At 41.4% G+C, this 25,573-nt stretch overlaps 2 protein-coding genes across 6 annotated transcripts in view; both read right to left on the reverse strand.

Moving 5' to 3' along the window:
• Positions 1-311: 311 nt before the first annotated feature.
• RPL37A (ribosomal protein L37a) lies at positions 312-3,840 on the reverse strand. The gene is made up of 4 exons (XM_081938429.1): positions 3,748-3,840; positions 2,080-2,208; positions 750-832; positions 312-442 (listed from the first exon to the last, which is right to left on the reverse strand). The coding sequence occupies exons 1-4, from the start codon at positions 3,748-3,750 to the stop codon at positions 379-381; spliced, it is 279 nt and encodes a 92-aa protein (XP_081794555.1). The 5' UTR covers positions 3,751-3,840; the 3' UTR covers positions 312-378.
• A 280-nt stretch (positions 3,841-4,120) lies between these two features.
• SMARCAL1 (SNF2 related chromatin remodeling annealing helicase 1) overlaps positions 4,121-25,573 on the reverse strand; it is a 36,960-nt gene continuing 15,507 nt past the window's right edge. For all 5 annotated transcript variants that reach the window (XM_081945571.1, XM_081945568.1, XM_081945567.1 and 2 more), the window contains 8 exons: positions 15,329-15,469; positions 12,934-13,152; positions 11,116-11,186; positions 10,653-10,755; positions 9,803-9,985; positions 7,067-7,167; positions 5,869-5,968; positions 4,121-4,851 (listed from right to left, as the gene is read on the reverse strand). In XM_081945571.1, coding sequence (XP_081801697.1) covers positions 4,660-4,851; positions 5,869-5,968; positions 7,067-7,167; positions 9,803-9,985; positions 10,653-10,755; positions 11,116-11,186; positions 12,934-13,152; positions 15,329-15,469 — 1,110 coding nt within the window. In that variant the 3' untranslated portion in view covers positions 4,121-4,659. The remainder of the gene's footprint in view (positions 4,852-5,868; positions 5,969-7,066; positions 7,168-9,802; positions 9,986-10,652; positions 10,756-11,115; positions 11,187-12,933; positions 13,153-15,328; positions 15,470-25,573) is intronic.

A 25,573-nucleotide genomic window follows, 5' to 3' on the forward strand; every position in this document is an offset into this window, starting at 1 on the left:
GAACTGCTGTAAGTCAAGGACTATCTGTATTCTGCAGATATTTCCAAAGCTGTATCAATATTTTACTCATTGTTTTTGAAAAATTACTTCTAAGGATTTACAAATAAAATGGAAGGATGAGTATAAAACATTGATTTTCAACATAATAGTTTAATTCAGTATGATGTGAGAGTCCTTAAAGTTTTAATTCTGCATTTTTATTACTATGGCATCATTTATGTGCTGACTTCCTATTTTTGTATAAATGGATCTGGAATGACGAGGAAAAAAATGTATTTACTCTAGACTTGCAGAAAGACATTACTGACAAATTTCATACAGCCGCGTTTAATTGGCAGATAGTGAGATAAAAGATAGCATTCAAACAAGAATATATTTCTACTGGTCTTTTAGCTCCTTCAGTCTTCTAATGGCAGATTTCACTGTCACTGCTGAAGTGGTGCTGGAAGAAACAGAAGTATTGTTGTTATTAGAGTCAGGAGTTCAGCCACAATTACCTAGAATACTACTACTCATCCCAGAAAGGGGTAAGAGGACTAACCCAACTACAAATAAAATAATTCAAAGTTTATACTTCTACCATGGCCCCAAATAACTCTACATCAGGTCATTTCAATTCCAATCGCCAAAGAAAAATCTATTAATTGCATTTATATGCAATTGCATCAGTCTATACAGCACACCCCACCATAGATAAAAATGGAACATTCACTCAAAACATAAGTCTAAACATCATGCTGTTCTCTTACTTGTAGGTCCAAGCTCCACCAGCCACTGTTTTCATACATGAGCCACAATGCCAAATACCCACGGCTTTCCTCTTCATTTTGGTCTGTAAGAAAAATATTTTCCCATTTGGGTAAGTATTCAAATATTCAATTGTACTAATGCACATTTTCTAACTGCGCATATTATGTTTTCATAAACTGGTTCACTTGGCAATATGTGCATACAGAAGCACACGTCATATGCTGTAACACATTCCAGAATGCAGCAAGCAAGTCATAGAAGTCACATAATGCCCACTGATGCCTTGGGGGCAAAGGAGTTATCAGGATTACTGCTCCCCTCTTTTAGCAACTATTTTTGAAGCTCTCTTGAAGAACTGCTCCAATAAGGAACACTACAATGCCTTATTTTTAAAAGAGTAATATGGATCAGTTTTATTATTTAAAAAGCAGAAAGGATTTTGCTAGCTCCACTTTGAAGAAAGAACGTAAAATTTCCTCAAGCAGATAGCCAATGTAAAAATTCCAAGCACAATAAATGGTACAGTTAGGCAGGCTAGTTCATATAAGGGTCAGTAATTAAAAATTAATTCTAGGTTTGACAGTAAATTAGTCATAACTATGGGAAGTCTCTCTTTTTTTGCACCGGTTATTTTTCAGTACATCTGCAGCAATAAAAATAGCCCCAATTATATAATGTCTCATCTCTTTAAAACACAATTTTTCTGGGGTTTTTTTCATAATACCCAAGTAGAATTCCTTAATTCTGAAGCTTCAAAACATTTGGAAAATCAATTATTACCAGTGATATTTAACCTAAACAATAGTAAAAAGTATTGTATACTTAATAGTATCACAGCACTCTATTAGGATTTAAGTATTCTGTATGCTGAGCAGAACACTGAAGCAAAACATTTTTTCAGATCCCTTTTCCCTGGGAATTTTAATTACCTAATTACCAAGATAGTTCTTAATAAACCACAGTCCCAATATATATGGGAAGAATGGATTAGTTTGAATGTCCAACTCAACTGAAATCCCCATATAACACATAAAGTAACTTATTCATACATTCTCAAGGTTTCACACAGAAATGGCCTTATTATTACATTCTGGAGGATTCAGAGCATCTTCAAACACCTCAGAGAATTAAAAGAAGTAAAAGAATTTCCAAAACTGTGGCACATTAGCGTTGAGACATTAAAAAAAAAATCAGCTCTTAAATTTCATAAATTTATATCTAAAGTAAGTCTCTCGGGAATAACTGACTCCTTAAAACTGAAAAGACATGGACAGACTCTAATTAAAAACAACATTTTCATACATTTGCTGCTATAAAGTAAAGTCTTACCTTTCCACAGAAGGAGCATGTATACTTAGCGTGTTGGCTAATTTCAATTTTCTTCACCATCTTCCTGAGGGAAGCTCCATATCGGGTACCGTATTTACCTACAATCCCAACCTTCTTAGTACGCTTGGCCTGTTACAGCAGAGCAACAAAAGTGTCACATTTTTCATTTCTATTACCATTATCTGTTCTCATCAAAATAAGTACATAGAATGATATTGTTGTGTATTATTGCAAGTATGGACTGTAGGAAGAGCCAAGGTCTTCTCTTGATTTTTTAATTTCACAATACAACTTTATATATATTTGCATGCCACATTGAATTACAAATTACTATCATTAAGTGATTTACCTTATGATTCTTGACAAACGTATCTTATCTTTTTATGTACACTGAGAACATATGCACCAAAGACAAATTCCTTGTGTGTCCAAACACACTTGGCCAATAAAGTATTGTATTTGTATTGTATTCTATTCTTTATCTAATCTGTTTGAGCCATAGCTCATCTATGCATAAATCCTTTACAAGCCAACATTTTTAACTTAATACACCAGAGTTGAGAGGGAAAAATGAGGCTTAAAAATGTAATTTTAAGCCTTAATAAGTGGAATACAAATGAAATCAATTTTAAAGACCAACAATTAGCAAGCTAAGCACGTTTAAATATTGGGGAAGATAATATGCCCTACCAGCCTAACTCTGTATTTGCTTACTTCCATCTCAATGATAAATATAATTTTCATTCAAATCAATATAACATACCAATCACAGTACTTCACCCAAACAACCAAGTGGCACAACTAACAGGATAACTTTTGTTGACTAAAGATGACAAGCGCATAATAGTAGTAATGTTTTAATTATTATATAATTTTATTGCACATTAACTATTACATAAATTAACAGAATATTCATATGTGCTGCCTTGTTATCCAAAATGTACTGAATATTGTATGTCAGTTCAACTAGGGTATTATCCTCAATATAAATTGCCTCTGAGAGAGATCAGTCACTATCCAAATAAGGCTGGCAGTATTATGTCAAGGCTCCCCGAGTATTACAAACAGATTTTTTTTTGTCTCCCTACACAAACTTTTTAAAAAAGATTTAAAACTTGATGGAAAATTATCAGGAAAAAACGGGGAGAACGGAGAAGGAACAGAATGGCTGGCTAGTAAAGCGCTTAACCTATACGTGAAATTGTAAAGTTTCAGCCACAAATAATCTACCATTTTTTTAAAAAAAAAGTGTAAGTGGCTGTAATGCAAGTATCGGCTGCCTCCTGCAACAAGAGCGCCTTTGTAAAAATAAATAAATCATTTAATCAACAAGACGCGAAGGGAGAAAACAATTACCCCAAATTGGACGCTTTCCATTCATGTTTTGCAGAAAGGAGCAAAGGCGAAAGTCTTAGGATCCACAGTCGCCCTTAAAAGAGACTCCCGCATTCATACTACCAAAGCGATTCTTACCGAAGCCGGGTCTACCCGGGAGTCTCTGGCGAGTCCGCCTTAGGGTCATCCCTAAATATTCCCAATATCCCTAGATATCGTTTCCCCAGATATTTCATCCCACATATTTCCAGTCGCCGGCCCCGCAAGCGCGAGTAACGGGAAAGATGGCAGCAGATGAAAACGAATATAAATACAAAATGCTGCCCCACTCACCATCTTGCTCCTCCAAAAGGGCCGCGGAGAGAAAGAAGGAAATGCCCTTTGCGCATGCGCCGTCTCCAAGGAGAGACCGGAAGAAAAAGCGCGCGCACGTGGCCAACAATAGAGTTGGCCTTTCCTTTGCGCTCCATTTATCCTTTGGTCGGACTACGTCGGCGGACCAACTCCCCCCCCCGCCCTCCCAATACTGTCAAAAATTACCATCCCGTGTTTTCGATTTTTTTTTTCCACCCCGCAATGCCTCCTTTTGCTGCTCGTGCAAATGCAATAAAAAGTGTTTTTACTTTTGAAAATTATGGGTGAAATGGGATTTTTGTTAAAAAATAAATGATAGAACACACCATATTTATTTATAAACAATATTTTACTACAGAAAAATTGCTAGGATTGTGCATAACACTTGTTTGTGGAGAAGATGGATGTCAATACAGCTTATTAATGCCGATTTCCACTTGCAAAATATTTTACTCATATTGAGCCTCTAGTGTATCCTGAGGAAAAAAATATTGCTTTAAAGGAAATATTTGAATAGACAATCCAGGAACTTTTGGAACTCTTACGATTAGAGCTTTGTCTTTCAATAGTTGATAAGATTAGAATTTCAATCTGCAAACAGTGAAACTTAAATTCAAACAGTTCCCTGAAACTCAAGTTCTATTATGTTCCAGTATGCAGAGCTTTGAACTACAAATGAGTAAAATAGAGATTTGTTTTATTATATAGAAATAAGGATATGTCATTATTCTTTACACTAAATTCAATAATGAATTTAAATATAGTTTATTTGAACAACCAAATAATTTACTGATGACACTGATTTTTTTTTCTCTTTAAATAACACTTTAACTAATAAAAATAAGCGTAATTATATATATACATTGTATAATATTCTTGCATCCATGGAAATTATTGAGTACGCTTTTTTTTGCATGGACTTGCTGAGAAAAAATGTCCTGCTCTATTGTTCAATGGGTTTTCCTGCCCAGAATCTTCACATGTCTCCACTATCTCCCCAAGCAAGGCTTCATCCATGTCATCTATATCCTCTGAGAAAGTCCTCTGGAAAAGGTCCAGCATGGTCTGCTGCTTGGTGTCCTCCTATGGAATTAAAGAGAAAGCCTTTGTCAAACTCTTGTTGACTTGTTTCTTTATAACAAAACAGCTCTGAACATCAATAATACGTAAGTTCACAAAATTAATACAGGAAATGCATAGCGATTCAAAAAGCCTCAAGATATTAGAAAGAGAACTGAATCATATTTATTTCTCCCTGCCATCTGAAACAAAATAAGAGAGGCACAAGAAACTGAGGGTCAAAGTCTTAATAACAAAGTTTGTCAAAAAAGCACTGCAGCCAGTGGATGCCTTCTTTGATCCAAACATGGGCCTTTAGCTTCCCCAAAATAATGCTAATGGTACAGATAATCCTCGACTTAAGACTGGTCGCTTGGTGACTCACTTAAAGTTATGCCTGACCCAAATAGGGACTTGTGGTGCGGATTCAAAGTTCCAAAGATGAGGGTCCCTCATGTGACCAAACTTAAGCACTTGACAACATAGCCACATTTATGGCTGTTTGCAGCATCTTGTGGTTGTGTGAACCACATTTTACAATGGTTTTGCCAAAAATTGGCACCTAATCCCAGTTTTCAAACGGCCAATCTTAGGCTCAGTAAATGTCTGTAATGTCTGTAAGTAAGTGTCTGTACGCAGGCTTTATTTCAAAATCGTTCCACATCATTTTGGTCACATCAGAAATGTTTACTGTTGTTATTTTAATTACAGCCCTCACATGTCTCTGTTCTTTCTCCCATAATTGATTTTGCTTCTCTAAAGCAAGAAGAGGGAACCAGTTGTCTTCTGGATTTATCCATCAATCATAGCCAGTTCAGGCAAGGGTGAAGGATTCTGGGAGAGCCTTGGGTTCCCCAATCCTGCTGTAAAGGATTGTCATTAATGTCTAAATGTCATATTTATGTCTAAACGCCTGAAATATATTTGCATGTATTATAATCCTCATTTTCTTCCTTATTTGCTGCTCAAGGTATCACTATGTTTCAAGAAGAACTACCTTACATTAAATTATGAAAAATTGTTTGCCATACAATAATTTACCTTGCAGATATAGTAATTTGTGGTTTCCGCTGTTTCAGAGAACTTGGCTTCTGATAAACCAGCTTCACCCAACACCCTGATCTTCTTTTCAATCAGTGGCCTATGGAAAATACAATAACTTCAGTTATTAAAACATACTAAAGGACAGTCCTTCGGTACTGTTTGCATACTAAAAATGGCTGTTATAATTAAGCTAAAACATCTAGTTACTATTATAATCATGCAGGTCATGAAAAGTATTAAAATTATGTAATACAATCATCACTACTGGATTGGGACCAGGTGTATTCTAATATCCTCACTCGGCCATAAAACCTGTTGGCCGATTTGAGGCAATCACTGAACTTCAACTTATACTATCTCACACAGTTGCTTTGAAGATAATATTGGATGGGGACTGCATATATGTGCCTTAAGTTCCTGAAGCAAAAGTTGCACATAAATGCTACACAACCATGCACAACTCTGAAATTTACAGCATATGAATTGCTGTAGAACATAAGGTAATTGTTGAGAACTGTCCAGAATTGCTTAAGATGTACAGCCATACATAAAATCTTTTCAATAAATAAATAAAAGTTACAAAGCATTTTTGGCCAAGAAATAACTTAAGTCACAAAACATTTTTGGCTAAGAATAGGTCTATCCCTTCTCAACACTCAGTTTTCAATTCTCTATTCAAAGTGTTGCAGAGTTAGAGTACAGCAGTATTTTGTATTTATTTATAACCTACTATCATTATCTTCAATAACTCAAGGTGGTGAACATACCTAATACTCTTTCCTCTTATTTTGCCTATCACAAACCTGTGAGGTGGACTGAGCTGATAAAGAGTGAGTAGTCCAAATGCACCCAACTGGCTTTCATGCCTAAGGTGGGACTAGATCTCATGATTTCCCAATTTCTAGCCTGGTGCCTTATCAACTAGATCACCTGGCTCTTAGTAACCAAATTAAAGCAATTTCAATTTCCACAATAAAATTCTGCAATTGCATGTTTCTAGAATCAAGTACTTTATCATTATCTGTCATACTGATGAGTTTAGAGACAGCAAGAGGAAGATCAGGAAACAGTGCTGATGTGCCATTTTATTACAATAGAAGTACAAATGAACTCGACTCCTAATGAAGTACCCTTTATTTTCTCAGGATCATAAGTTATAATCTATAGCGGCATAAAAACACTTTGTTCTTCCTACCATAAGTAATCATCTGCTGTTCCCTTTGCTACCAAATAATGGATATCCACAGAACTAGTCTGTCCAATTCGGTGTGCCCGATCTTCTGCTTGCATCAAAACCTATATTTAAAAGTAGAATATACAAAATTAGAAAAAAAACAAAAACAAAGGGATCAGCTGTGATCAATGAACCAATAAACAATACTCCAATAAATAATAAACAATTAACCAGTGATATAATGTATTTGACATAATGTGATAGTACTTCCATTCCAAGTAGGTGACAAAGATGTATTTAAAAATAAGAGAACTGGTGGATGAAATTTCTAATGTACCCATTTTAGGGACAAGATTCGGACAGTATGTGGCTGTTCTTATAATAATGTTTAAATGGACTAGTTGATTATTTGGTGTATTCCCATTTATATTAGAAAAATGATTAATTAACCTTCTCCAGACATTGTAAAATTGGTATTTTACATGCAAGAAAGAGAAGCAGAAACAAATACACTAATCTTATCCTCCTCTCTCTTTCTTCCATATGCAAAGAACCTCTATCAGTGAAGACTAACATGATAATTTCCAGCATATTTTTCATCATTTAAATCACAGGGGGAGACTCTAAGTAAGTTTTTGCTCTTCTCTGTGCTAAAAGAAGCAGATTTAGCATGCTTACCACTATTTCCAATGGATTTTTTAAATAGTAGAAAAGCTTATAAAGCAAACTGGTTTTAACTCTTTTTGACAAAAGAGCACTAACATAAAATCAATCAAAGAGAGCGGGATGAAAGAATCCTACACACAATACTTGCCTCTAGGCCAGTGTTTCTCAAACTTTTTTTAACCATCGCCCCCTTAAGACACAATTTGATTTGCCACCGCCCCCTAAAGATTATTTAATTGTATAATATACAAAATGTATTAAATTGCAAAATGTATTACATGTAAATAAATTTTTCACCGGTAGATCTATGAACATGATGTCATAGAAGTATTCGGAAATTCCATTGATAACTCTATGGCTTTTTCTTCATTCTCATTGATGAATCATAGAAAGGTGACTTTGCAAGCGCCTCCAGCTGCATGCAAATTTGCGAACGGCTTTGCAAGCGGATTGGAGGTTTATGTTACATTGCCAAAAGCAAGTGGTTGCATTTTTTACGTTTGCGTGTGGCTATGCAAGCAGTTGCAAGAAAAGACGTTTTATGTTACAGGAATGTTTGCAAGTGCTTGCTATATCCTAGTTTGCAAGCAGCTTAGCTTTTATGTTACGAGCCCCAGAAACAATAGGCCAGCTTTATGACTGAACTCTATTAATTTATAACAAGATATTGAAGCACGGATGTTGTAATCTTGTACATCGACTTATACAAAATATTTATTTAAATTCTATATCAATAACAATAGTTCTAACGGTTAGAACGACCATAGAGGTGGTCAAACACTCACCTTATCTTAGGATGGCTGATAGTACAATTAATTTGAAAATCCGCCGATTAACAACATCATCATCCCGGTGGAAAAAGCCATAGAGTTATCAATAGAATTTTACAATATTTCTATGGAAATCTATTCATAACTCTATGACTTTTTTCCACCGGGTATATGACTCAAATTTCTGAAAAATCCCAGTAAAAAAATATTCATAGAAATATCAATAGAATACCACAGAAATTTGATGAAATTCTATTCATAACTCTATGGTAGTAATTACTGGGCATCTCCGACGTCTGACACACAAATGACGATCTGTAACGTGATTGGCTGTTCAGACAGAAGGGAAGGACGTATCCGAAACTGGCATTTTCGCTCGTCAGATGTGCCAAGGACGCCTAAACTCTAAGGAAGAAGACCCAGCAACCCCAACAGCACAGCCATAGAAATTTAAATAGAATACCGTAGAAATTTGATCACCTTTCTATGAGATTCTATTGAAATTTCTATTCCTTGTGCTACTGGGGAAGCCTCCATTCCTGGCGCAGTGAAAGGAGGCTGACTCACACTGCGCACGGCAAACACTAGACCCCCAGTAGCACAGCCATAGAAATTTGAATAGGATATCATAGAAATTTGATCAGCATTCTATGGGATTTTATTGAATTTTCTATTCCTTGCGCTACTGGGGACGCAATGTTAGACCCAAGACTGACTAAGGAAGTGCACATTCGCTCGTATGAAAGCCATGTTTCCAACAGCAACAATCGGTGTTGCAGGTTTGCCCACGTGCCGCACGCAATGACTGCTGTGTGAGTCCGGCAGAACAAGTAATAAATAGAATTTGTTCAACGCCCCCTTCTGTACGTTCAACGCCCCCATGTAAGGCGGAACTTCCTACCGCCCCCTTGCACTTCTTTAACGCCCCCCAAGGGGGCGGTACGGACCACTTTGAGAAACACTGCTCTAGGCAATGCTTTACCCCTTAGGTTTCATCAATGACCATAGCTATGAAGCAATGCTGCTAGAAGGCTAAGGTCAGCATAAAAGAATTGGAACTATTAGTTTATGTAGAAAATTATGTGAAGCAAAATTACTTCTTCCTTGCCAAATTCTTCCTTTTCTGTGTGAAATCCAATTCCCTCTACTTTAAACAGAATGATGATATTGTTTTAATTTTAAGCTGTTTTATCTTGTATTTTTTTTTAAATGTTAGCTGTACACAGTCATGTATACGAGATGGGTGGCAATGTAAATTTATTGGATGGCTGGATGGAAAAACTTATTTTAGCAGAAGCTGTATTGGGCAAAATCTTCTTACCCCAGGGTTCCAGAACAATTCAGTAAATACAACCAAGTCAGCAGAGGAGAGGGTAAGCCCCATATTAGCAGCAGTCAAGGAGAGGAGGGCCACTGACAGCTTCTCAGAGAACTGGAATTCTTGACTGAGGGACTGACGTTCAGCTGAGGGAGTGGAACCATCAATACGAATGAAGCCTACATTCTGAAAAAGATGGTGAAGAAACAATGAGTAATTTATCACCAGAGTTTGTTTTTTTCTTAGTTCCTGTTCGAAAATGGAAAGATTTGCTCTCACTATGGCAAGCTTTTTAGAACCAAGAGATTCCAAGTCACATTGCTACACTCGGACTTAGATCAATTCCATTTGTGTCCCAAGTTGTTTAGACACAAGGAAACGGAGTTTCTAGATGGCCCCTTAAGTCAAATATTAGGCAAAATCTGTATATGCTCAGTTTCAGTTATTACATCACCTAGCCATCAAAATAACTCCAAGCTATTGGACTCAATTTCATCAGTAGAATTAAAATGTGAAGAATTCATGTGCAAAGTAGATATTTTAGACTAGTGAGTCCATCTTCCTGCTTAGTGCAGGAATCCAAATTAAAACATTCCTGGCAAATGTCTATCCAGCCTTCACTTGAAAATATCCAGCAAAGGGCAGCTCACCAGAGAAGCTTTAGTATAGGATCTTCTGTTTTCCTTATATTCAATTACAATCTGCCTCACAGGTTTGTTGTGGGGGTAAAGTAAGAGGAGATCCTCTTCAAGTCTCAGGAAAAACAATGATTCACTAAAGAATTGAACTAGGATCAGGGATATCCACTTTCAAGTCATGACCTGACTATGGGGTTATGTAGCAGCAACTGTACCTTTTTCTCCAGTTCCTCACTGATTGCATCCAAAATTAGTTTGTGATGAGCAAATACCAGAAATTTCTGTCTTCCACTTTCCAATAAATCTAGGATATATTCTCTGCAATTAGGGAGAGAGAAAGCTCAATAAACATACTGTAAATAGTATTGTTTTTGTAAGCACTTGAGATTCATGGAAACAAGATCATTTAGACCAGAGCTTTTGCCTGATCAAAATGATTAATGTTACATAAAAACAATGGGAACAATTGGTGTTTGTATCACTGAGCACAACTTTGACAAAATTCATCAAACTGTCTCACTACAGATATTTCTATTATAATTCTTAAGTCTTTTAACAGACATTTCTCTAGGATCCTCATAAATCAGGGTTATCTTGCATCTTTTCATATTAGCCAGGATAATTACATCACATCAGTACAAGCCTTGTAATGCATTACCAGCCAAAAAAGCAACTTACAGGATACAGTGAATTTTGGCTTCTGAAGTCTTGTTGTAGAAGATAAGAAGTGCTTCCTTCTGTTCTTGCTTCTGAAAAAGTTATTTGAAAAACTCATTGGTGATACCTGGCAAACTCAGAGGGTAAGAAAGATTCACAACTTTTTTGAAGTACCATTTTTTAAAATCCTATAACCTCTGAATTGAATATTTAACCAAAGCAAATTAATTACTACTCTGACCTACCCTCCTTTTCGTTTTCAATTTTAGGTGAATTAAGATTAAGAATGATGCTAAAAACTAGTCTCATTAAACCAAGAACCAAAAGGAACAGTTTTCAGAAATTTATAAACCCATTTTTTTTGCCCCCAAACTAGCAGTGTTAAATTTGACAACTGTAAAATTCTGAAAACCCTTGGCGCTTGGCACCAATTTATTTATTTGTTAAATTTATATGTTGCCCATCTCACTATCAATGAGTTGACCGTGGGCAACTAATTTCTTAGTTACTAGAAATGAGAAGCTACCATAAAGTGAAAAAGTGATCTGTTTTGAAGTCCCTTAGTAATTTCCTTTTTTTCCCTATGGCTAATGTCTATCTCATGGCTAATATATAACTTATATATATAATGTATATAAAGTATATATCCCATGGCTAATGATACATGTATAATGTATCAAAATGTATACAGTAATTTGAAATAAATTTATCAACGTAGCATATTTCTATAGCTACAGTTCTATAATTTATCACAGTTTCAACAAAATGAGTATCGGTGGATTTAACAACATCTATGTATTATTTATCAGTTTTGCAACTCAAAACATTTTAGAAATCATAAGGCTTTGATTAAAGTACCAAAGAAGTCCTAAGAACATTAAATAATTCTAATAGGAAGAGAAACCTTCTTTGACTATTTATGAAACTCTTTGATTTTGACCAAGCACATGGAGATTTGCAACATTTCATTATCTAAGTTTCTTAGTTGCTCTCCTCCCCACCTGTGTGCTTTTGCCCTTGATCCATCTGAAGATACATTCAATGCATAACATGTGAACTGGGCCTAGCTTAAGATTTTTCCACCCATGAACTTTATCTCCTGGTTGTTTCCTCTCAAATGATGGCAGAACTTAACCAAAGTCACCCTGCCTCCTCTCCAATCTGCCAAATGGGCAAACCTTTATTAAAACCTGCATCTTGCCTCATAACAAACCTATTCAAACAGAACCATCCCTCTCACCTGACAAACACAAGCATATCATGCCAAACCCTACTTTATGCTAACCTTCATTATGAATCAATACTAGGGTTTGAGCTTTCAAACACACCACAGAGAAAGCAGAGTGGATGTGTTTGGTTTTAAAGTTCTCAGCTTTAGAAACTCTTTGGATATGTCCTTTCTTCATGGGCTAGTGCCCTGTTTCCCTGAAAATAAGACCTCCCCAGATAATAAGCCCAATCAGGCTTTTGAGCGCATGTGCTAAAATAAGCCCACCCCCGAAAATATTACAACACGGCAGCAGCCATGAGGTGACCACCCTCGCCACCTCCTGCACCTCAAAAATAATAAGACCTCCCCGAAAATAAGGCCAAGGGCTTATTTCGGGGAATCAAAAGAAAATAAGACCCTGTCTTATTTTCGGGTAAACACGGTACCATTCTGAGATGTGGCATTCTGGAATTCTAGATTCTAGAACTTGCAAAAAATAAATTATAATTATAGTTACCAAGCAGAAATTTATTTATAAGATAAACAAATCATATTCTGCACTTTGAAACTGTTATATTAGCATTCTAATTAAATACAGCCATATGTTAGACCAACATTATTCGACTTACACTTTTAAAACCCTTTGCCATTTCCTTTGCAGCTGCTGTCAACTCGGCCTTTGTTCTTGTATTAATGCCTTCGGGAGTTACCACTACCATTTTGCGTTGCTTTGCAGGAAGTTGAGAAAGCACCTCAGATTTCAGGCGACGGATCATGATAGTTTCTTCTAACAGGAGCTTCAGTTCCCCAAGGTTGGAAGATCCAGAATAATCCCATCCCCAGGGCCGCTGAAATTCACGCAGGACATTAATGTGAGTTTCAATGCAGAGCGAGACCCTTTCCCACATCAGCACAATAAACATTTTAAAACATCCACCTCAGCCTCTTATGAACACTTTGCATAAAAATGAAAAAAAATATGAACTTGTGATTTATAGAACTTGTGATTCTTTATAGATTATATAAAGAAGAGCAATATGATGTAAGTTTAGAGAAAGAGCAAAATATATTTATACTTATAGCGGCTGTGAAGAATATTAGAAGCCACTTCTTTATACTATTTTCTTTATTTTTCTTCAACTTTTCTTCTTTTCTTGTATTTCTTCCTTTTTTTCTTCTTCATATTAGTTTGTGTTAGTTTTTATCTTCTAGTTTAAAACTTCCAATAAACATTATATACACCCCTTCCCCTTTCCCTATTGTAAAGACTTGCATTTGAATTGTAAGGAGATCTTCAGTATTCATTTGTCCTTTATGGCATTCTAAGGATATCAGTCTCTTTGTAGTCCTGTTGGCAAGTCTAATTCAAATAAATCTCTGGATAAGTGTAATGGGATTACTGGCTCTTTACAACCAGCAACAAAAAAGCTTCTTACTTAAAACAAATAGCTGAGGAGAATGAAGGAGGAACCGTTTCTATGCCAACTATGATCAGAATCAGGTCACAGATACAGGGGCATCAGCTTAAAGGTACCCAATGCCCCAATGAAGCTGTTATGTTACACTTGATGATGGGTGGTAGAATTGGGTGCTAGTAAAAATTCCACAAGCATCCACAAGTCCATCCCTGTCACAGAGTGCCTTCTTTTTCTATTCTAAAAATGCCTTTTCCTCACACTAGCTAATGTCTCACACTAACTAATGGCAGGTCCATTCTGGGAAGCATGCATTTTGGTTTTTTGCTTATTAATTACTTTTTATGTGAACATACTAAATACTACTTCCTCATTCCTGTTTTCCTTGCAATAATCTTGTGGGGTGGGGTGGGGTGGGCTGAAAGAGTGTGATTGGTCCAAAGTCACCCAGTTAATTTCATGCCTAAGGCAGAACTACAGTAGAAATCCCAGTCTTTTGGTTTCTAGTCTGGTGCTGTAACCATTACATCAAACTGTTGTTACTATTTTATTATTTATATTATGTATAAGAGCTGTGGTGGTCCAGTGGTTAGAATGCAGTATTGTAGGCTAATTCTGATGACTGCCAACTGCCAGCAGTTGACTCAGACTTCCATCCTTCCAAGGTGGGTAAAATGAGGACCCAGATTGTTGGGGGCAATATGCTAATTCTGTAAACTGCTTAGAGATGGCTGTAAAGCACTGTGAAGCGGTATATAAGAGGAAGTGCTTTTGCTAGTGCTAGTGCTGTCTTTTTAATATATAACTGAAGGTGGGAAGCATACTTAATATTCCTGCTTCCTAGTTTCCTTGCATCTATAGTCCTCTGAGGTGAGTTGGGTTGAGGGAATGACTGACCCAAAGTCACCCAGCTGGTTTTCATGCATAAGGCAGGTCTAGAACTCTCAGTCCCCAGGTTTCTAGGCCAGCACCTTCACCACTAAACCAAAATGGCTCTTTTATGAATGTATCTATGGATGTTGACATAATGGCTAGATTCCGATATCCTTAAAACACTATCTCTTATAACTGTGCTTGAAATATAACCAAAAATTCAATAACAATATACCCTCGTCTATTCAGGGCATGCAATTCACTTATCTTTTTGCTAATATAAGCTAATATAACCACAAACATTTCCATGGCTGCAGAAAGATGGTTAAATTAATGAATTCTGGTGTTGCAGAAAACTAGGGGAGCAAATTCTTAATTTTTAGACCTTTAGTTTTAAGTTTTAGAATTTTACTTTTAAAGTTCACAGACAAGATGTACAACCATGGCAACAGAAGATCAGATACTCCTAAGGCTTCTCAGCTTTTATCATTTGCTCAAGAAGGACTGAATTTTATTTCCATTAAGGGTTTCATTTTATTTTTTTAAAAAAAAGGCAAGGCAATTATAGGTGCATGCATTCTACAGCCAGTTGGTACTGTAAAAAGTGATTCTCTCTACAGAAAGGAATCTGTAAACCAAATTTGCTAAATCTATATAGAGCATGAAATGCTCTCCAAAGATTATTATTCCCAAATAGCCTTTTTTTCTGGCAGACATACAAGTATACTTAGATTACCTGTTTAGCATCACAGTAGCGGACCCCAAAGTCATGGAACTGAGAGAAGAAGGTTGGCTGGACCATTGCAATCTGCGTGTACAGCTCTGCGGGACGTGACATGGCAGGGGTTCCTGATAATAAGATTACTCGTTTGGCAGCCTGCATGGGAATAATGTCACAAAAGTGAATTATACCAAGCAATGAGGAGGAGGGGAAAAACTTTCTGGGCCAGAAATGGTGGACTTAGGTGCCCACTTGCTTTAATCTTACCTCTACTGGCAACTCAACAGGTGGCAGTAGACAAGGCACTCTTACTCAGATATGGAAGCCATTTATGCAAAACAACACTTTTAAGTCTCTTAGTAGCATCATACTTTAAACATTCAGGAGGCGGTGAGTTAGCCGGGAGAGATTAACTGGAGGTAGCTATGGCGACGGGTGAGGGAAAGAAAGGTCGCCAGTGCCTGGACTCCTGCTGTTTTCTTCCATCATATCCTGGCTGCTCCCAACGCCCCTATGCCCCACCCCCCCAGGCCTTGTCGACGCCAGCAGGGGACGCCAAACGCTCACTATAAGTCCCTGTGGACCCCTAAGAAGTGTGGTAAATTTCTAGAGAGGATTACCCTAAACTTCACCCTGCATTTTTGGAGAACCCTGGAACATCGGGTGGGAGCCTTTGGAACCATCTGGAACTAGTGTGAATAGTCTCCCACCTCTGGGTCATCCTGCCATGGAACACCTTGAACAGTCTCTCACCTTGTGGTCATCTTCGTCATTCTATGTAATTAAGGGTATTCGATCACTCCCACCCCCCTTCTTCTCCATCTAAGTATTTTAACATCTCCTTCCTCCCTCTAAGACCCCGACTCATCATCTATCAACTTTTATTAACTTTTTATCAACTTTCTATCAACTTTTTAGCATCCTGATCCCATTGGACTTTTAACGAACTATTTATTCGAGGTCAGACTTGCTCCGCCTGCGGGAGGCCCCTCTCTCGCAGGTATGGCCCTTGGCTCTCTCAAGGGCCTGCCTTGATGACGGGTTTACGAACCCCGAGAGGTGGAAGAAACGGAGGCTGAGGGGCTTTTTATCTAGATGTTTTTTATTGCTATTAAGGGGTTCCAGGCAGGGGGGTGTGTGATAACCAGGCCGGGAGAGGAGTCAGTGCCAGTGCCAGACGGACAGGTGAGTCCGGGAAGGAAGTGAGCGGAGAGGGGGGGGGAGAAGGAACAAGTTATTCCAACAGAGGGTTGTTTGATTACAATGGTCGCGGGGAGGGGGGGATGCGAGGACAAGAGAAGATCACAAGGTCGGTTGGGAGACCGTGGCTGTTGGCTATGCCCGGTCGTTTGTACCAACCCCCGCAACCTAGGTGGTCAGGAACTACAGAGCCCGGGCCTACGGCTGATGCTTTGCAATGCAAGGTCCGTAACCAACAAGGCCCCCCTCATTAATGAGTTGATCTCTGAGGGGGAGCTGGACCTTGCAGGGATAACGGAGACCTGGTTGGGCCACGAGGGTGGTTTACCCCTCGTGGAAATGTGCCCACCAGGTTTCCGTGCATTCCATCAGCCCCGGGCCCTGGGTAAGGGTGGTGGGGTGGCGGTAGTTATACGGGAAGGTCTAGAGCCGAGGGAGTTCACTGTCCCTCAGATATCCGGGTGTGAGTCCCTTGGTGTGAAATGGGGCCCAGGGAGGCAGTTGGGTTTGCTGATTGTATACTTGGCTCCTCGCTATACATCAGCGGCCCTGCCCAAGCTCCTCGAGCTGATCTCGGAGACGGCGGTTGAGATCCCCAAACTTGTGGTTATGGGGGATTTCAACCTGCCGTCGACGGGAGCAGCGTCTGAGATGGCTCGGGAGTTCATGGCTTCCATGACAGCCATGGGCCTGACCCAGTTAATTCAGGGCCCCACACACGAAGGCGGCCACACATTGGACCTTGTTTTTGTATCTGAGCAGTGGACGAGTGATCTGGGTATAGGGGACTTAGCTGTCACACCCCTGTCATGGTCAGATCACTCATGTCTCCGGCTGGACTTCCCTGGCGCTACCCCCCACCGCGAGGCGGGACCAGACGGTCCATGCTGGTACCGCCCCAAGCACCTGATGGACCGGATAGGTTTCAGATGGAGCTTGGGCCATTACCTGTAGCCCTGACCCGCGCTCGGTCGGAGGACCTAGCGGCCGCCTGGAATAGGGCAGCGGCTGGGGCCTTGGACCGGGTTGCGCCTTTGCGACCTCTCCTGCGGCAGCGACCCACCCGGGCTCCTTGGTATACCGAGGAGCTGAGGGTGATGAAGCGCCATAGGAGACGTCTAGAGAGCAGGTGGAGGTCCTCACGCTCCGAATCTGATCGAACACAGGTAAGAGCCTACTTACGGACCTACCTTGTGGCATTAAGGGCGGCCAAACGTAGATATTGCGCCGCTCTTATTGCGTCCGCGGATAACCGCCCTGCCGCCCTGTTTAGGGTGACCCGCTCCCTCTTGTCACAGAGGACGCGGGGGGCACCCTTGCAGGGCAGAGCAGAGGAGTTTGGGGAATATCTGCAGGATAAAGTCGCTCAGATCCGGAGCGGATGGGCCCCCCTCAGTGGACCAGACGGGCCGCCAACAGAGAGTCTTGTGAGACCATCCTGGGAGGAGTTTGATTCTGTTGCCCCCGAGGATTTGGATAGGTTGCGTGGGCGGCTGCGACCCACCACATGTTTAATGGACCCGTGTCCCTCCTGGTTGGTACTGGCATCTTGGGAGGTGACCCGAGGCTGGCTTCTGGGCCTGGTGAATGCCTCATTGGGTGAGGGATCCTTACCAACCGCCTTGAAGGAGGCGGTGGTGAGGCCCTTGCTTAAGAGGCCTTCACTCGACCCAATGGAGCTAGCTAATTATCGTCCAGTCTCCAACCTTCCCTTTCTAGCGAAGGTTGTTGAGAATGTGGTGGCGCAGCAGTTCCCACGACACCTTGACGAATCCGATTATCTAGACTCACGCCAGTCCGGCTTCCGACCAGGGCACAGCACAGAGACAGCCTTGGTCGCGTTGGTCGATGATCTCTGGAGGGCCAGAGATAGAGGTTGTTCCTCAATCCTGGTCCTATTAGACCTCTCGGCGGCTTTTGATACCATCGACCATGGTATCCTATTGCGCCGGTTGGAGGGGATAGGAGTCGGAGGTACCGTTTTGCGGTGGTTCGGCTCCTACCTCTCCGACCGGAAGCAATGTGTGTTGACAGGGGGGCAGAGGTCGACCCCGAGGCCACTCACTTGTGGAGTGCCACAGGGGTCGGTCCTCTCGCCTCTCCTGTTCAACACATATGTGAAGCCGCTGGGTGAGATCATCCGTGGTTTTGGGGTTGAGTATCACTGCTACGCTGATGATACTCAGCTGTATATTTCAACCCCAAACCACCCCAACGAGGCTGTCGAAGTGATGTCCCGGTGTCTGGAAGCCGTCGGGGTCTGGATGGGGAACAACAGACTTAAACTCAACCCCTCCAAGACTGAGTGGCTGTGGCTACCGGCACCTCGGTTCAGCCAGCTGATTCCATCGCTGGCCATAGGGGGCGAACAATTGCCCCCTGTGGAACGGGCGCACAATTTGGGCGTCCTCCTTGATGCCCGGCTGTCAATGGATGACCATGTGGCAGCCGTGGCGAGGGGGGCGTTCCACCAGGTTCGCCTGGTGCGCCAATTGCGCCCCCTACTGGACCGGGATGCCCTACGCACGGTCACTCATGCGCTGGTGACGTCCCGCCTGGATTACTGCAATGCTCTCTACATGGGGCTGCCCTTGGGACGCGCCCGGAGACTGCAGTTAGTTCAGAACGCAGCCGCGCGGGCTGTGATGGGGAGAACGAGGTACTCCCACGTAACACCTCTCCTGCGCGAGCTGCACTGGCTGCCTGTGGTTTTTCGGGTGCGTTTCAAGGTGCTGATTACCATCTTTAAAGCGCTCCATGGCATGGGACCTAGTTACTTGCGGGATCGCATCCTCCCACATACATCCCTGCGGCCAATTTGCTCACACAGGGAGGGTCTTCTCCTGGTGCCGTCCACTAGGCAATGCCAACGGGGGACACCAAGGAGTAGGGCCTTCTCTGTGATGGGCCCAACCCTCTGGAATGACCTCCCCCCCGACATTAGAACTACTACTGACCTCCGCTCCTTCCGGCAAAAATTGAAGACTCACCTGTTCCGATTAGCAGGCCTGGCATAATTACAACTGTCCCTCCTGGCAAATGTATTATCAACTGGTTATTTTAGGGGTTTTTAATTTATTGTGTCTATTTTAGGGTTTAAAATTTTATATTTATATAGCTTTGTACAGTTCTTTTAATTGCATTTTAACCTCCTCCATGCCACTGTACATATTTACTTTTTATTGTATTTTGTTATATTCTGTATGGACTGTACACCGCCCCGAGTCCCTTTTGGGAGAGGGGGCGGTCTAGAAGCATCAAATATAAATAAATAAATAAATAAATAAATAAATTCAAATAACATGATAGACAGGAGTCAAAACAGAGTACCTTTCAACATTTTTTCCTGTTAGCTGATGCTTGATTCCTGCTAAATAAAGGGAACCCTCAATTGATTAGTGTTATTCTTAGCCCAGTCATTTCATGTAGGAGCTTTCCTATGAAATGTTTCTGATGAAAAGGGGCACTTGTCAGTTTACAATACAATACAACACAATACAATACAATAGTAGAGTTGGAAGGGACCTTGGAGGTCTTCTAGTCCAACCCCCTGCCTAGGCAGGAAACCCTATAGTATAGTATGGCTGCTCTGTTCCCCCCCTCCCCCCTGCTACTAAAAAGGATCCTGCCCGATCGATTGAATCCACAGGGATGTGAGAGAGCTGCCAGCACGAGTGAAAGAAGCCTCTTTTCTTGCCGCTTGTCTTTCCCCCGTGCTGGCTGCTCTGTTCCCCCCTCCCCCCTGCTACTAAAAAGGATCCTGCCCGATCACTTGAATCCACAGGGATATGAGAGAGCTGCCAGCACGAGTGAAAGAAGCCTCTTTACTTGCCGCTTGTCTTTCCCCCGTGCTGGCTGCTCTGTTCCCCCCTCCCCCCTGCTACTAAAAAGGATCCTGCCCGCTGCCAGCACGAGTGAAAGAAGCCTCTTTACTTGCCGCTTGTCTTTCCCCCGTGCTGGCTGCTCTGTTCCCCCCTCCCCCCTGCTACTAAAAAGGATCCTGCCTGCTGCCAGCACGAGTGAAAGAAGCCTCTTTACTTGCCACTTGTCTTTCCCCCGTGCTGGCTGCTCTGTTCCCCTCCCCCCTGCTACTAAAAAGGATCCTGCCTGATCGCTTGAATCCACAGGGATATGAGAGAGCTGCCAGCACGAGTGAAAGAAGCCTCTTTACTTGCCGCTTGTCTTTCCCCCATGCTGGCTGCTCTGTTCCCCCCTCCCCCCTGCTACTAAAAAGGATCCTGCCCGATCGCTTGAATCCACAGGGCTATGAGAGAGCTGCCAGCACGAGTGAAAAAAGCCTCTTTACTTGCCGCTTGTCTTTCCCCCGTGCTGGCTGCTCTGTTCCCCCCTCCCCCCTGCTACTAAAAAGGATCCTGCCCGATCGCTTGAATCCACAGGGATGAGAGAGCTGCCAGCACGAGTGAAAGAAGCCTCTTTTCTTGCCGCTTGTCTTTCCCCCGTGCTGGCTGCTCTGTTCCCCCCCCCCCTGCTACTAAAAAGGATCCTGCCCGATCGCTTGAATCCACAGGGATATGAGAGAGCTGCCAGCACGAGTGAAAGAAGCCTCTTTACTTGCCGCTTGTCTTTCCCCCCGTGCTGGCTGCTCTGTTCCCCCCTCCCCCCTGCTACTAAAAAGGATCCTGCTTGAATCCACATGGAAATGAGCTGCCAGCACGAGTGAAAAAAGCCTCTTTACTTGCCGCTTGTCTTTCCCCCCGTGCTGGCTGCTCTGTTCCCCCCTCCCCCCTGCTACTAAAAAGGATCCTGCCCGATCACTTGAATCCACAGGGATATGAGAGAGCTGCCAGCACGAGTGAAAGAAGCCTCTTTACTTGCCGCTTGTCTTTCCCCGTGCTGGCTGCTCTGTTCCCCCCTCCCCCCTGCTACTAAAAAGGATCCTGCTTGAATCCACATGGAAATGAGGAGAGCTACCAGCAGGGGGGAAAGACAAGCAGTAAGGAAAGAAGAAAAGAGGCTTCTTTCACTCACTGGCTGCTGTTGCCCTTTTCTCCATTTCAGTGCTAGGGCATCGCGGTTGCCCCACCCACCATCACCCAGGTCCTCGCTTCTCCCAAACATTTCTTTTCCTACCTGATTTCCAGCTCCATCGCGTTTCTTGCCATCGTGTGCAGAGAAACAAAGTTTGTGGGACTAAAACAAAACTTCAATCAATTATAACTTTGGGGGGGGGGAAGAGATCTCGCAAAGTTGGAATTGATTGATTGAAAGGAGTTTTTTTTAGTCCCACAAACTTTGTTTTCCTGTCCAAAACGGCAAAAAACACGATGGAAAAATGCTACGGAGGGGAAATTAAATAGGCAAAGAAATGCTTGGGAGAAGCGAGGATCTGGGCAATGGGGGGTGGGGCAGGCTCCATGGAGTGGTGCTGAAATGGAGAAAAGGGCAACAGAGCAGCCACCTTGAGGGGGGGAAAGCTGCTTTTCCTTATTTCCTTGCTACTTGTCTTTCCCTCATGCAGATTGGTCTCTTCCTCATTTCCCTTTGGACTGCAGTGACCAGGCAGGATCCTCTGTGCTAGCACGGGGGGGGGGGGGGGACAGAGCAGCCACCTTGAGGGAAAAAAGCTGCTTTTTCTTATTTCCTTGCTGCTTTTCTTTCCCCTGTGCCAGCAGCTCTCTTCATCATTTGTCTATTGACTGTAGTGCCCAGGATCCTCTTTAATAGCAGGGGAGAATTTAGCAACTGGACTCACACCTGCCATTGTAAAAAGGGCCCAATCTTTACACAGGAGAATGATAAGGGAAGGCTTTTTGACACAGGAGCACACTTGAGCATCCCCCCACCCCCACCCCAATCTCTGCCCGTTAGTGGCAGAGCAACTTCTCCCCTCACTGGGTGTTATCCAAGGGGAAGCAGCCAGAGCAGGGAGTGGCGAGGAAGCCTTCTGCAAAAATGCACGGTCCACACAGGTGAGCGGGGACATTACGTTATGTGGGTCGGCACTCGAGTTCGTGTGATAGCGCGCACGTATGTGCTTTTGGCACCCGAGGCGAAAAAGGTTCGCCATCACTGCCCTATACCATTCCAAACAAATGGCTATCCCACATCTTCTTAAAGACTTCCAGTGTTGGGGCATTCACAACTTCTGGAGGCAAGCTGTTCCACTGATTAATTGTTCTAACTGTCAGGAAGTTTCTCCTCAGTTCTAAGTTGCTTCTCTCCTTGGTTAGTTTCCACCCATTGCTTCTTGTTCTGTCCTTAGGTGCCTTGGAGAATAGCTTGACTCCCTCTTCTTTGTGGCAACCCCTGAGATATTGGAACACTGCTATCATGTCTCCCCTAGTCCTTCTTTCTCTTAAGCTAGACATACCTAGTTCCTGCAACCGTTCTTCATGTTTTAGTCTCCAGTCCCCTAATCATCTTTGTTGCTCTTCTCTGCACTCTTTCTAGAGTCTCCACATCTTTTTTACATCGTGGCGACCAGAACTGAATGCAGTATTCCAAGTGTGGCCTTACCAAGGCATTATAAAGTGGTATTAACACTTCACGTGATCTTGATTCTATCCCTCTGTTGATGCAGCCTAGAACTGTGTTGGCTTTTTTGGCAGCTGCTGCACACTGCTGGCTCATATTTAAATGGTTGTCCACTAGAACTCCAAGATCCCTCTCACAGTTACTACTATTGAGCACGGTACCACCTAAACTGTACCTGTGCATTCCGTTTTTGTTGCCTAAATGTAGAACCTTACTCTTTTCACCATTGAATTTCATTTTATTAGATAGTGCCCAATGTTCAAGTTTGTCAAGATCCTTCTGTATCTTAAGCCTATCTTCTGGAGTGTTGGCTATTCCTGCCAGCTTGGTGTCATCTGCAAATTTGATGTGTTCCCCATTTATTCCCTCATCCAAATCATTGATGAAGATGTTGAAGAGTACTGGGCCTAAAACAGAGCCTTGGGGGCATACTTCCCTCCATGTAGATGCAGTTCCATTGAGGACTACACATTGAGTGCGGTTGGTCAGCCAGTTACGAATCCATCTGGTGGTGATGCTGTCTAACCCACATTCTTCTACTTTATTTAGTAGTAGGTTATGGTCTACCTTATCAAAAGCCTTACTGAAGTCCAAGTAAACTATATCGACGGCATTCCTCTGGTCCACTAATTTTGTCAAATTATCAAAGAATGCAATAAGATTAGTCTGGCATGATCTGTTTTTGACAAATCCATGTTGACTTTTGGCTATTACTTTGTTTGCTTCTAGGTGTTCGCAAATTCGTTGCTTGATTATTTTTTCCAGAATCTTTCCTGGAAAAGTGTATCCAAGAAAATGGAAATAGTCCTCTTCTGGTTTTTGAATATTGTTATTCGTGTGTACAGGTAGCCCTCACTTACTGATTGCCTTGTGCAATAATCATTCAAAGTCACAGTGATGCTGAAAAAATAAATTTACAATTTACATGATCTTCACATGCCTTAGTCATGGGCTCACTGTTACACCCAGTATGTGTTGTCCTGTGCCTGAGCTGTTTTCTCCTCCCTCTCTCCCTTTGCACATTGAAGAGGACAGGTTTACAAAAAAATAAGCAGCACATGGGGAGTATATCAGGTGTTTTATAATGTGCTCCAGGCTGCCACTGCCAGTGCATTGCTTTCTACGTGTATTCCCCACTATGAATCCATTTACTCTCTTATAATCCCTTCCTCTCCAATGAATGTAAATAGAATTAATTGCTATTTATCCAAGTGCTAGGATAAACATCCCAAAGAGCTGGGGAGTAGAGAAAAGGAAAACGCAGCTATGGTCATGTGATTTTCCACCTAGTGACTGCTCTGCTTAATGACAGAGCTGCTAGTCCCAATTGTAGACACTACACAAAGACTACCCTATATATAAAAAACCTGATCTACTTGTCCTAGGGAGGGGATGACTTTCTGGTATCTTGGTATCAAATCAGTATCAAATGCTGGTAACTGAAGTCCAAAGCACTTACAAAGTTCCTCATTGCTTATCTCATTTATATTGAAATAAAGCAGCCGCTGCCAGCAGGTGATAGCATATATTGCACTGAAAAATAACTCGGGGAAAATTTTTAGCTACATAAATTGACAGCAAAAATTAAATGTAGGAAATGGATAGAGTCTTTGTTTTTGAACCTGTTTTGCAAATAGGTTGGCTATAGTATTAGTGGTAAGATTGCATAAATACCAGAATATCTTACTTTCACATAACTTATCCAACAACCTACAGTGAAAAGGACTAAATGAAGAACATTTTAAAAAGTAAAACCACTGAAGGGGCAAAAGTGCCCTATTTCCATGCAGTGATTTACTGGGTTTTTTAAAGATTTCCATAGCCCGTGGTTACTATGCTATTTGCTGTGCTTTGCACCATGGTGATTATTCAAATCCATATTGTACTGGAGCTACAATTACAGCCATCTTCCAGATGCCAATCTCTCCTGCCTTAATCAGCTCCTTGGCATTTAAAGTCAAGGGTGTTCTAACTGACACATGGAAACAGCTGATAATCATTTTAATACAGAAATTGTTCTTAAAAGAAAGACTAATTGGGAGACTAGATCTGATTTTCATTCCTGTAATAAAAGAAAATAGATACAAAGCTACAGTGTTAACTTTGAAAGGAGCCCAAGGTTAGAATCCAAAATCTATTATTGTGTCCCATCAGCACCACCACCACCACAAGGCATCCAAACTTGACCTGAATATGAATGGATGCAAAAATATCTATCATTTGATTTTCAATAGCAACATATGTTCCAACTTTACACAGAATGAAGAGTATTGAGAGTATATAAAAGTATATGTGTGAGCACTTAACTGTAGGTAAGAAAAAAAAAAGAAAGCCATGAGTAGATTCATGAATACATTGGCTAAAAGAAGATTTCTGCCCTTAAAAAGATTAAAGCCCTAATTATCCAATAACAGCAATTGGTATTCTGAGAGATAAAACCGAGCATTAAGTTCTCAGGTTTCCAGACTAGTAAAGAATACTTCTTGGAGCAAGCAAGCGCATACGCACACACGCACAGACATCAGATTCATGGTAGCTCTTACTTTCAGAGGTAAGCCAATGCTG

The sequence above is a fragment of the Natrix helvetica genome, assembly GCF_964273705.1.
Source record: "Natrix helvetica genome assembly, chromosome: 1".
Lineage (NCBI taxonomy): Eukaryota > Metazoa > Chordata > Lepidosauria > Squamata > Natricidae > Natrix > Natrix helvetica.